This window comes from Schistocerca serialis, chromosome 2 (assembly GCF_023864345.2).
Source record: "Schistocerca serialis cubense isolate TAMUIC-IGC-003099 chromosome 2, iqSchSeri2.2, whole genome shotgun sequence".
Classification (NCBI taxonomy): domain Eukaryota; kingdom Metazoa; phylum Arthropoda; class Insecta; order Orthoptera; family Acrididae; genus Schistocerca; species Schistocerca serialis.
Genome location: NC_064639.1, coordinates 1,021,199,447 through 1,021,212,765, shown reverse-complemented (window position 1 = coordinate 1,021,212,765; position 13,319 = coordinate 1,021,199,447). Strand labels below are relative to the sequence as shown.

General features: G+C 43.0%; 1 protein-coding gene across 1 annotated transcript in view; it reads left to right on the top strand.

Annotated features, from left to right (window-relative positions):
* LOC126456604 (uncharacterized) overlaps positions 1-13,319 on the top strand; it is a 148,825-nt gene that overhangs the window by 64,964 nt on the left and 70,542 nt on the right. Inside the window, exons 4-5 of the mRNA XM_050092348.1 lie at positions 2,038-2,380; positions 9,342-9,643. Of these exons, the coding sequence (XP_049948305.1) occupies positions 2,038-2,380; positions 9,342-9,643 (645 nt within the window). The remainder of the gene's footprint in view (positions 1-2,037; positions 2,381-9,341; positions 9,644-13,319) is intronic.

The window sequence follows — 13,319 nt, the reverse complement described above, 5'->3', positions numbered from 1 at the left end:
TTGAAATTTTGAATCTAATAGTTGTCAACTGCGTAAAGTGTGTTTACTTTCATAAGAAGTCATATTACTACATACTCGCGAACAGTGCGAGTTTATTCGGCTCTTACTGTTATAACTAAACTAAATTATGGCCACTCCCTTAATTATTTACGAGTTTATTGATTGGCGACTCCATAGAGTGCTGTGTGCACAACGATCATATAAGTAAAATTTGAAGGAAGGTCAAACTTGGCAGTAATTTTGATGATTTATTGACAGCTAGATCTATTTTCGATCACATAATGATCATCTTCAGTGCTTTAGCGTACAAATTAAAGCTCGTATGCACTGGTGTCAAGTTATTTTCAGTAACAAAAGCTATGAAACGATCACAATATTGTGATCTTTTCATAGCTTCTGTTAGTGATAATAACTTGGCACCAGTGCCTACGAGTTTCAATTTGTACGGTAAAGCACTTGAAGATGATTATTATGTGCTCGAAAATCGATTTTGCTGTCAATAAATCGTCAAAATTACGGCCAACACTGACCTTCCTTCTAATTTACGAGTTTGTTTACGGGAGTTTTCATGTATTATGTTCTTTTGATGTTTGTTGACAAACTATATCGTGGTTGCTGTCGTTAAGTAAAACGTTTTTTTTTTTTCAGTGTAAATAATTGAAATTCTCTGCGAAAGTTACGCAGAGTGGATATGTCAGAACCGCTTTCTTCAAATATGGCTCAGTTCGTGACACGACTAGGTAACACAGCATGTTACGGCTTAATTTCGTTACACTACAGAGCCATTTTCTTCACAAGCTCTGTTCCATATTAGTTGAGAAATGTTAGTACTGAAGTCTTGGTAAAAGCAGTAAATGATAAAGACTTTCTCTCTTTCATATAATCGTAAGTAGTTACAGAAGGGCAATGTAAGCTGACAAATGGTAACTACAATCAAGTCAGCCTATCTAAATTGTTGAAAATAGGTTAACCATGAGTTCAAAAAGTTGTAATTTTTGCGAGACTACTAACCGAATTTAGAAGAGTCAAACGCAGTTAAGTTCTTCTGTATTACAAATACCCTACTAGCAGCGAAAATTATTGTAGTTCCTTCTGAAAAATCGTACTTTGTTTAAACTAATTGCTCGGTAACTATTGAAAGTGGTTATGCGTCATTTAGTGAGATGTACTGACTGGGAGATACCGTGGGTCAGGTTCAACTGCCTATTTGGGAAGGCCTTTCCTATCCTTCTCGCACACTGACACCTTTCATTCGCGATGTGAGAGATTTGGCTGTTAAATGTATCTGATACACTTAGATGACTTTAATGAGTATGTGTGTGTGTGTGTGTGTGTGTGTGTGTTTGTGTGTGTGTGTGTCATCTTCGCATTGTAAGGGGGCCACTGAAATTAACGGCCCTAGCCGACGGACGGATCGCTATCCTTAGTGTCACATGGTGTAAGTCCATGAGACACTGGGGAGAAGTCCGTCCCCGCTACCTGAGTGGTCAGCGCGACAGACTGAGAATTCTAAGGGTCCGGGTTCGATTCCCGACTGGGTCGGAGATATTTCTCCGCTCAGGGACCGGGTGTTGTGTTGTCCTAATCATCATCAATTCATCCCCATCGACGCGCAAGTCACCGAAGTGGCGTCAAATCGAAAGACTGGCACCCGGCGATCGGTCTACCCGACGGGAGGCCCTCGTCACACGCTTTTTTTAACAGCAGAGAAGATTCGTATTTAATTCAGGACTGGCGAACAGGCACTTCACACCACGGCTCCCTTTCTTCCTTTCCCGAAAGGCTAAGAGAATAGCCAACAGTGGGCGAGCTACCCAGATAGCCACTGAAGTGCCGGCAACGCCTGGCGTTACACAGCTTCGGTGGTCTGACGAGAATCTATATTCAACGAGGCAAGCCCGTGGGCTCCCATTTGGGTCAAACAGAATTACGACATCTTAACCAGCTCGGGGACTATCTGAGCGGAAGATATTAGCTTCATCACCCTGTATAACACTAGCAGTAAAAATAAATTTCCTACCTGAACGTATCGTACAGGTGAACGCGACCTGCCGCCTCACGCTGGAGACGGAAGACAAGTGGGGCCAAATCTGGGACAACGGGTCCGGGAACGGATTGATGGGCGCCGTGGTGCGCGATCTGGTGGACGCGAGCTACTCGTCGCTCGGCTACTGGTACTACGAACATATCTGGCTGGACTACTCGCGCTCCTACTACCGCACCGGCATCACGTGCCTGGCGCCCAGGCCACGCCCACTTCCTGGCTGGCAGGTGCCTCTGCTGCCCTTCTCTGCTTACCTGTGGGCCGCCGTCGGGGTCTCCGTGCTCGTTGCCACCGCCGCCCTCTTCATCGCCAAGACCAGCTCCACCAGGCTGCTCGGTACGTACTGAAGACCCATATTATCGCCCTCTGCGTTTCTGTGTACTCTAAAACTTTGTTACCACCTCCCTGTTAACGGGCTGGTCCACCTGAGACGCCCTGCTAAACCCGCAGGACAGGACGGGCAGTTTAAGTTGTGGAAAGGGGCCAAAATAAGCGGCTGTCAGTTACACTCGAACATACAACCTTTTATTTGATCAAACATTACATGAGAGAAGGAAAAAAAAAAGAAAACATAGGTTTACTATTGGAACTTAATCAGCGGCTGAATGCGCCGTACAATCCCTTGCCTTTAGGGCAAGACCACTTTAATTTAAAAGCGACTAAAAGCCAATAACTTAAAGTTCAACCAAATTCAGAAATGTAAAAGACAAACCCTTATCTTGAAATACCTCCTTAATTAGGCTGAAGGCCCAAAGGATCTAACACTTTAAGAGCAAAACAACTTAAATTCAAAATCGGCTGAAGGCCCAACACTTAAGACTCAATAACATAAACTTTAAAAATGCCAAAGGCATTAGGTAAACAGTTTTCAAAGTAGAATGAGATTTTCACTCTGCAGCGGAGTGTGCGCTGATATGAAACATCCTGGCAGATTAAAACTGTGTGCCGGACCGTCACTCGAACTCGGGATCTCTGCCTCTGGCGGGCAAGTCTTCTACCAACTGAGCTACCCAAGCACGACTCAGGTCCCGCCCTCACAGCTTTACTTCTGCCAGTACCTCGTCTCCTGCCTTCCAAACTTTACAGAAGCTCTCCTGCGAACCTTGCAGAACTAGCACTCCTGAAAGAAAGGATACTGAGGAGACATGGTAGAGCACCTGCCCGCGAAAGGCAAAGGTCCCGAGTTCGAGTCTCGGTCCGGCACACAGTTTTAATCTGCCAGGAAGTTTCATATCAGCGCACACTCCGCCGCAGAGTAAAATTCTCATTCTCGAAACATCCCCAAGGCTGAGGCTAAGCCATGTCTCCTCAATATCCTTTCTTTCAGGAGTGCTAGTTCTGCAAGTTTCGCAGGAGAGCTTCTGTAAGGTTTGGACGGTAGGAGACGAGGTACTGGTAGAAGTAAAGCTGTGAGGACGGGGCGTGAGTCGTGCTTGGGTAGCTCAGTTGGTAGAGCACTTGCCCTCGAAAGGCAAAGATCCTGAGTTCCAGTCTTGGTCCGGCACACAGTTTTAATCTGCCAGGAAGTTTCAGTTCTTAAAATAGGCTGAAGGCCCAAACCATCTGACGCCTTAAGGGCAAACAACCTTAATCTAAAGATCGGCTAGACGCCATGCAACTACATACAACAAGAACAAACAAGAAAAGGCAGAAGAGCCACGGGCGCTCAGAAGTTCCGAGGGTCGGCCTGGAATTCCCACTAACGCTCGCTTAGGTGAGACAGGCAGTCGGCCCAACCATTGTCGATCCGACAACAACCCAACCGCCAGACAATCAACGGACGCACGGACAAGATAACCTCCGCTTCACGCAACCAGCACACAAAAGGGAGTTCAATGGAACAACGTAGAACGTATTGGCGCCCACAACCAATTATACATTGAGCTGTCAAACACCGTGCTGGGCAGCGACAACACGATGAGGAAAATACACTGCCTGAATTTACGTCGCCAGCCGGTGTAGCCGAGCGGTTCTAGGCGCTACAGTCTGGAACCACATGACCGCTACGGCCGCAGGTTCGAATCCTGCCTTGGGCATGGATGTGTGTGATTTCCTTAGGCTCTGAGCACTATGGGACTTAACTTCTGAGGTCTTCGGTCCCCTAGAACTTAGAACTACTTAAACCTAACTAACCTAAGGACATCACACACATCCATGCCCAAGCCAGGATTCGAACCTGCGGCCGTAGCGGTCGCGTGGTTCCAGACTGATGTCCTTAGGTTAGTTAGGTTTAAGTAGTTCTAAGTTCTAGGGGACTGATTACCACAGAAGTTAAGTCCCATAATGCTCAGAGCCATTTGAACCATTTTGAATTTAGGTCAACGGCCATGGCAGGTACCCGGAACGTTAACGGCCACAAGGCAGAAGATTCCGCTGGTGCACTTTAATTCAAATAACCAAATACAGTTAAACTCCACCGGAGGGTGGCTAAAATATACCAACTTGTGAACACACGATGTTACTCGCTTGAATGTCCCAACAGCCGACAACGAATTCCAAACTACACAATGTGAAGAGTCGTGACTTGCTGGTGGATTAAGTCAAAACTCAACTCTCATGTCCAGGATCGGTGAGCCAAGAAACTTGTAGCAATGGAAACAGCACCACACACTCCGACACCGCATAGATGCCGCCAGCGGCCCGGCCAAACCACAAGCCGTGGAGTTCTCCTCGCTGCTCCACGCCAACCGACCAACTGCCCGCACGCAGCCCAGAGGGTAACTATAAGTGCCAGGCCAAAGGTAATCCTAGGTGCGAATATCGGTACACATCGCTGCTGCCACCGGCGGAAAGAGGGGATAGCTTAATCGCTATAACCGCGGGAGACTAAACACAGAATAGCAACCAAAGTTTAACCCAACGCATAGCATGAGCCAGCAGTAAAAGTGATTCATCCGACTTGGCGACGCGTTTCCAACGATGCAAGGTCCAATTTTGATGCTCTCGTGCCCACTGCAGTTGTTATTAACGATGTCATTGTGTCAAAATAAGAATAAGTAAGGTGTCGTCTTTTGAGGAGCCCCAAGGTCAGTAATACGCACTACATGTCATGTTCCGAAACACTAGTGGCCACAATAGCATTGTACTGTTTATGAGATGTAGTACCATGTAGTACCAAGACTTACGGGGTACCACTGCCCTTTGAATTTCGACATAAGTACATTTATGGTTCATTTGAATGAAGGAGCGAGGACTGAGGTCGGTAGCGCTGGCATCTAAGCCAGCTCCACTGGAATAACAGCTGTCTCATCCTCTAATAAAGTCGTTATTTGACAGTAGATGAGTTAGCTGAGAAGAGAAATATAAAAACAAAGCCACCAGTAGAGAATATAGACCAATAAAAAAGAGATTTACATTGAGTTAAATTAGGATAATCGAATCTGGTTACAGGAGAAATGTAAAGCTGTAAAAGCATACCTCACAACGGGAAAGGCAGAATCCGCATATTGATGACAATCTCAATGAGCAGGAAGAGGAAGCCGAAGAAGATGAGATGGCTAATGTAATACTGTGACACGAATTTGACAGAGCACTGAAAGGGAATGTCAGAGAGTTTTAGCCTATTCCATTGTTACTAGCTATTAACATGGAAAAAGAAGTAAAAGAAACCAAGGATAAATTGGGAAAATGATTCAAATTCAAGAAATAGAATTAACCACTTCAAGATAGGATGATGAGGCTATAATTCTGCCTGAGACACCAAAGGTGCTGGAAGGCTGGTATGAGGAATGACGCTCATCCTAGAATGAACTTTTACGGAAGTGAAAGTAGGCCAATTAAGTCTGAAAATGCCACATTAAAAGTAGTAGACTTGTTTTTCATTTTGGAAGTACAACGTAAGGATCGGTCAAAAAGTTCCAGTCTGAGGGTGTTGCTGCACCATATGTATAACGTAGCACGACTCCGATGCGGGTGTATAAGCATCGACATGTAACCAAGGCATTAGTGTGGCATTCAAGTCTTTCCAACGTGAGTGAGGCAAGTGCAGTAATGTGAACAATGGCGACATTATTAACAAATGCGTTCAAACACGTCCAACGTGCTGGTATCCTTTCCGTCGTTGCCGAAGGACAAACACCGGTAGACATCCGTCAGAGAACGAAGAACTTTTATTGGACAGCATGTCTGTTAAAAACCACAGTTGTGGAATGGCGCTCCATCACGTGCTGCTGCTTCCTGACAACTCACGTCCCCATACAGCAAATTTCTTAATTCAGAAGTTAAGCCAACTCAGTTGAGGGGCGCTCGAGCACACACCCTGTAGTCCTGATCTCTCCCTATGCAGTTATAACGTCTTTGGTCCCTGTGAAAAGGCTATGACGAGGTACGTTGTTTTAACAAGGTTTTCAGCCTAGTGCGTCGGCGCGATGATTGCCTCCTTGCTCATGGCGATATCTCCTGAATGGCGACCAATTCTGGACCACGCGGCCTTCGAACGGAAACGTCTTGGCCGTCACTTGTAACTAACACGGTTAGAATTACAAGAGGTATAAAATGCAAGCTGGCAATATCAGTAATGGAATTCCTGAACAAGAAACATTTGTTCACCACGTTTCCGATGCCCGATTTGCACCTTCTCGTGCCGCGGCTTGTACGATGCTGTTTCGCCGCTACCGCCATGTAGCAACACTATCCAGCAGATACTACAGCTCTGACTGTTATGCGTGTATTGCTGTCTCTGTTGATCACATCACAGAAAAGTAATTTGTCTCCGTTATGTCAAATGTTCATATCAGAATTCCACTTAAAATTACTTTTGTTAGTAATGAGAAAACAACTGACATTCTGTTCATACATGCTGTCACGTGACACACCTGACAAATGGTAACTGTTTGGGCTGAATTCGTCTACGCACAGTTACGAATTTGTCAGTACCGTCAGAAACACCTGGTGAGACACCCATTGTAGTCACGTTCATGGATCGTGACAGACTGCCAAAGTAATCAGCAGCAGAGGTCGCAATATGGGAATTCGACTGTTTTCTGAAAACTCTTTTAAATAGTTAATTATGTCATTTTACGCTCACAAATCTTTTTTTCTCCTGAATTTCAGTGTTTCTTTATAAAAATGGAAATGAAATGAAAATACTTTGAAAGCCCGCTAAAACGCATCATTCTAGTATGTGATGCCTGTGACATCACTGTCTAGCCCGCAGCACCCACTGTCATAAAACCAGTTCACAGTGATATCTTGTTTTGGAATTTACGTTTCGCAAAATGGGTCACAAACGGTGTATAATACCACACTGCACAAATACATCTATTAAAGTTGCTAAAAAATTGTTTCCGAGTGTTCTAAAGAATGAGAAGATGCATAAAATATGGTTGAATTGCACCGGCCAAATGCCACCTCGTCGATGCACAATGCCCATTACTCAACTAAAAAACCCTTGCACTCTGAATTGAACGTTAATTTACCTGTGAGATATGATTTCCCACTGTTACAAGGATGGATAGCTTCATCCAGCGACATTAAACTCTTAATGAAAATTGTCGTTATACCCAGTGTTATGTATCTCATTCGATAGCTCAGATAGATGCCGCCACGGTAGCTCAGTGTGTTCGGTCAGACGGCTGGTTGATAACTGAAAAAAAAAGGCAGACTGAATAAAAGAATGAACGATGAACAGCTGTCAAGAGACGTCCGTCTGGACAAAAAGCAACGAGCAAAATGGAACCAAAGAAAAATTGATAGACTATCAGACTTTATAACATGATCGTCTAATTTTATAAGATGATATCGACTGATTCGAATTCAGCCAAAACAATATTTTAACTTATTTGCAAAACGACTCGACACTCCTGTCATGAGAAAACCAAATCAAAATTACAAAACTTCGCCATCACAAAGAGAATATTTTATGTTTTCCTTGACGTTTACATGCGCTTACATTTGCGATCGCTGTCCACACGCGTTATCTACAGAAAGATTTTTCTAGTTAATATGATCATACACCTTTTACTTTATTAGGAACAATAGCTTTTTATCTTCGTATAGTCCAGCTAGGATCGTTATTGTTCAAATTTTTTAAGTTTTATCATCTGATATAAAGATAAAGTAAGTTTGCTTCAGACACTGACTTTAGTTTGCACTCACAAACATCAAAGTCCTTACTTTTGTGTTACCTCTATGTTGTACATGCTTTATATCTCTTACGATACAAAACTACATACTCCTACATCTAGTTGTACTGTGGGAGTATGGCGATATGTGCACTAGTAGCAATGCTTTTCAAAAATTGAATTGTTTGTACGCAAAGTAAATGCATTTATTCTCAGTTGTCCATTTCTCAGACTAAGATTAAACTGAAGCTATATATAATACATCCCACCAACAAAACAGCGGATCCAATAAGTTCTTGCTAACGCTATTTTCGTATTTTGTGAAGAACTTTTTCAAGTACATGACCCTTATAGGATTTGAACCTGTATCCTCCCCATCCCCATGCACAAACGCTGTCCGTTGCACCACAGAGCGTATTCCCATTGCACTGCCTCTGCTGTGTCTTGTGTAGAGGAAATCAGCACTAATATTTGCCAAGAATGACTTTACTGTGCATTGGGTCGTCTTTCATAGCCGATAGTCGATAGTCTAGATACAAGATACGGACCCATTCGCAAAGGATTTGCAGTTCCTTAATTTTGAGCGAGTTTAATGATGTTGCAGGAAGCAGGGAAACAATGTCGGTCCTTGCACATATCGCCGCTATAAATGAGTGGACCATAAACGCATCGACATTCAGGAGGTAGCCACTATCAGCGGTTACAAAATTCCTTTCTATTGTTGATTTAAAATTGCAAACTCTTTTTCTATCACCAAGTAGCTGAAGTGTTTGCAGAAGAAGTATGTAAAAACTTAGTATCTTCTATAGCTTCGTCTTACTTCTAGAATGTGACGTTACCAGAGCTTCAGCCAATAACAATGCGTTTTCGATCCCGTGACCATTTTTTGATAATTAGTGATTTTTAAACTTCAATTGCACAAAAATAACAGATATTTTGTGAGAATATTCACCGGTAAATTCTGTCTGAATGTGAGAATAACAACAATCCGCACCATATTTTTAACATAGAAAAATTGCCTATTCCAAGGTTGGTGGCGTATGGATAACTTTTGACCCCGTATTTTCGATCCTGTGTAACTTCACTGTCGGACATGAGTCCCTGTTCTTAAATTCTTCCTCCTGTAAGACTTGACAGCACTCCGAAGTTATTCGGTACCATTCCGAAACATCTATAAGAACAGCAATAATCTGTGGAATATAATTACAGGGCTCCTAAATACCTATTGTCTGCAGGTGAGGAAAATGACACAGTGTTGGCCGGCGGGCGATACTCCACAGTGGAGGACTGCTTCTTCCGGTCTTTGGGCCTGCTGGTGCTGCAGACGCCGGACGTGGAGCGGCGCCACACACGTGTCGTGGGCCCCACGCGCCACGTGCTGTCCTGGCTGTTGATCGCCTACCTGCTCGTCACCGCCAGCTACGGCAGCGGACTCTCCTCCGTGCTCACCATTCCCAGGTACAAAATAGACTGCACCCATCAACTGAATTATTTCTGTGAAGCATCAGCAGCTTTTCATTGCTGTTTTGCAGCTATTGTAAGAGACAGTCAAACGAATACTAGACAGACAGGAAAAAGGTACATAAACTGTTTATTATTTCAAAATTAATCTCCATAGCACTTAATACACTTATCACACTTTGAAACAAGACTATCAATGCCTTCTTGGTGTGGTTTGACAGTTAAAATACAGTACCCTATATTTATAGTTTGTCACATAAATGTAAAATTTGCAACGTATCTTAAGTACTTTAGACAGGTGTAATGTAGTAAGATCTGTGCCCGTTTGCTACAGGTTCCCTTTTTCATTCAGCTGTGAGTTCATAGTGTATCTAATTAGATTGTCCTACACAAGAACAGAATAATATATGTATAGATTAATTAAAAATTAATCAATTAATTATGTATTATAATGATGTGCCGTGACTAGCAGTTTTTATTTTTATTAATGCAGTTCTCATGCTGTATATTGGAATGAATCTACGTGTACCATTGAGTGATGTGCAGTAACTTACCAGGTACTGCATACTGCACATAATACATATATACAGGGATGTCCATTGATCGTGACTGGGCCAAATATCTCACGAAATAAGCATCGAACAAAAAACTACAAAGAACGAAATTTGTCTAGCTTGAAGGGGGAAACCAGATGGCGCTATGGTTCGCCCTCTAGACGGCGCTGCCGTAGGTCAAACGAATATCAACTGCGACTTTAAAATAGGAACCCCCATTTTTTATTAAATATTCGTGTAGTACGTAAAGATAAATGAATGTTTAGTTGGACCACTTTTTTCGCTTTGTGATAGATGGCGCTGTAATAGTCATAAATGAATGGCTGACAATTTTAGACGAACAGTTGGTAACAGGTAGATTTTTTAAAATAAAATACAGAACATAGGTACGATTGAACATTTTATTTCGGTTGTTACAGTGTGACACATGTACCTTTATGAACTTATCATTTCTGAGAACGCATGCTGTTACAGCGTGATTACCTGTAAATACCACATTAATGCAATAAATGCTCAAAATTATGTCCGTCAACCTCAATGCATTTGGCAATACGTGAAACGACATTCCTCTCAACAGCGAGTAGTTCGCCCTCCGTAATGTTCGCACATGCATTGACAATGCGCTGACACATGTTGTCAGGCGTTGTCGGTGGATCACGAAAGCAAATATCCTTCAACTTTCCCCACTGAAACAAAACCGGGGACGTCAGTCCGGTGAATGTGCGGGCCATGGTATGGTGCTTCGACGACCAATCCAACTGTCATGAAATTTGTTATTCAACACCGCTTCAACCACACGCGAGCTATGTGCCGGACATCCATCATGTTGGAACTACATCGCCATACAGACATGCAGTGAAACATCTTGTAGTAACATCGGTAGAACATTACGTAGGATATCAACTTATATTGCACCATTTAGATTGCCAAAAATAAAATGGGGGCCAATTATCCTTCGTCCCATAATGCCGACCCATACATAAATCAGCCAAGATCGCTGATGTTCCACTTGTCGTAGCCATCGTGGATTTTCCGTTGCCCAATAGTGCATATTATGCTGGATTACGTTACCGCTTTTGGTGAATGACGCTTCGTCGCTAAGTAGAACGCGTGCAAAAAATCTGTCACCGTCCCATAATTTCTCTTGTGCCCAGTGGCAGAACTGTACATGACGTTCAAAGTCGTCGCCATGCAATTCCTGGTGCATAGAAATATGGTACGGGTGCAATCGATGTTGATGTAGCATTCTCAGCACCATTGTTTTTGAGATCCCCGATTCTCGTGCTGTTTGTCTGCTACTGATGCGGGGGTTAGCCGCGACAGCAGCTAAAACACCTACTCCGGCATCATCTTTTGTTGCAGGTCGTGGTTGACGTTTCACATGTGGCTGAACACTTCCTGTTTGCTTAAATAACGCAATTATCCGGCGAACGGTCCGGACACTTGGATGATGTCGTGCAGGATACCGAGCAGCATACATAGCACACGCCCGTTGGGCATTTTGATCACAATAGCCATACATCAACACGATATCGACCTTTTGCACAGTTGGTAAAAGGTCCATTTTAACACGGGTCATGTATCACGAAGCAAATACCGCCCGCACTGACGGAATGTTACGTGATACCACGTACTTGTAAGTTTGTGACTACTACAGCGCCATTTATAACAAAGCGAAAAAAGTGGTCCAAACTAAAACATTCATGTTTATTTACGTACTACACGAATGAGTAATAAACATGATGGTTCCTATTTAAAAAAACGCAGTCTATATCCCTTTGACCTATGTTAGCGCCATCTAGCGGGCCAACCATACCGCCATCTGGTTTCCCCCTTCAAGCTAGACGAGTTTCGTACTTTGTAGTTTTTTCGTTTGATGCTTATTTCGTTAGATATTTGACCCATTCACTATCAATGGACCACCCTGTATATTACTTACCAGGTATTGTTACTGCAGAAAATTCATATATATATATATATATATATATATATATATATACCTAGTAAGTTACTTACCAGATACCCCATAAATGAGTAGCATTTCCACCTTCTCTTCGTTGGTGTACATTCAACTCACACAGCTCTTCAACTGAGAGTGGTTGACGAAATGACGGGTGTGCACTCTACTTATGTTTACATTTTTCCTCTGTCAACGTCAGCACGTGGATGTGTTCCATTACCCCGAGTACCTGCACTAAGCGCTGGGAGCGTCAACGTCAGTGTTGTGTTATGCAATTAATAAAGTTGTGTTTCAGTGAATGGCACACTCTGACACATTTTTGAATAGGTCGTTAGGCGAGGAAATGAATTACCGAATAAAAAATTCAGGGTGCCAGTTAAAAAGTCATACCGCTGTTTATATCTTTGTAAAAAATAAAGCTACAACTAAGGCAATCATGCTGATTGATATCCCCCTGACGGCTAAACAACATTTGCCTGAAATGGGACACCCTGTATATAATCCTGACCACCCTGAATAACTGTTTGTCCATATGCAAATTACAAAATGTTTCAGGCAAATGTTCTTTAGCCGTCACGGGGATATCAATAGCATGATTACCTTCGTAGTAGCTTTGTTTTTTTTACAAATATATGAACAGCGGTATGACTTTTTTAACTGGCACCCTGAATTTTTTATTCGGTAATTCATTTCCTCTCCTAAAGGCTTATTCAAAAATGTGTCACAGTGTACCATTCACTGAAACACAACGTTATTAATTACATAACACAACACTGTCATTGACGCTCCCAGCGCTTAGTGCAGGTACTCGCAGTAATGGAACACATCCACGTCCTGACGCTAACAGAGGACAAATGTAAACATAAGTAGAATGCACACCCGTCATTCCGACAACCATCGTCAGTTGAAGAGTTGTATGAGTGAATGTACACCAACGAAGATAAGGTAGAAATGCTACGCATTTACGGGGAATGTAAGTTAGCATAACAGTAATTGTAATACTGTTTTCTTATGTGCGGTTACATTTAGTACAGTGATTTATCGTTTGACAGGCTGTCTTCCCTACAAACTGCATCGACATAACGTTTCTTTTATTGTTGTTGTTGAAGGTAGGCGAAATGCTACGCAGACAGCGGAATATATCCTGACAAGAATCCACCTTCCCGACGGATGTTTTCTCGTCTTGTTGCGAAGTTTCAGGAAACTGGAAGTTTCAACCCACGCCAACGCAATCGTCG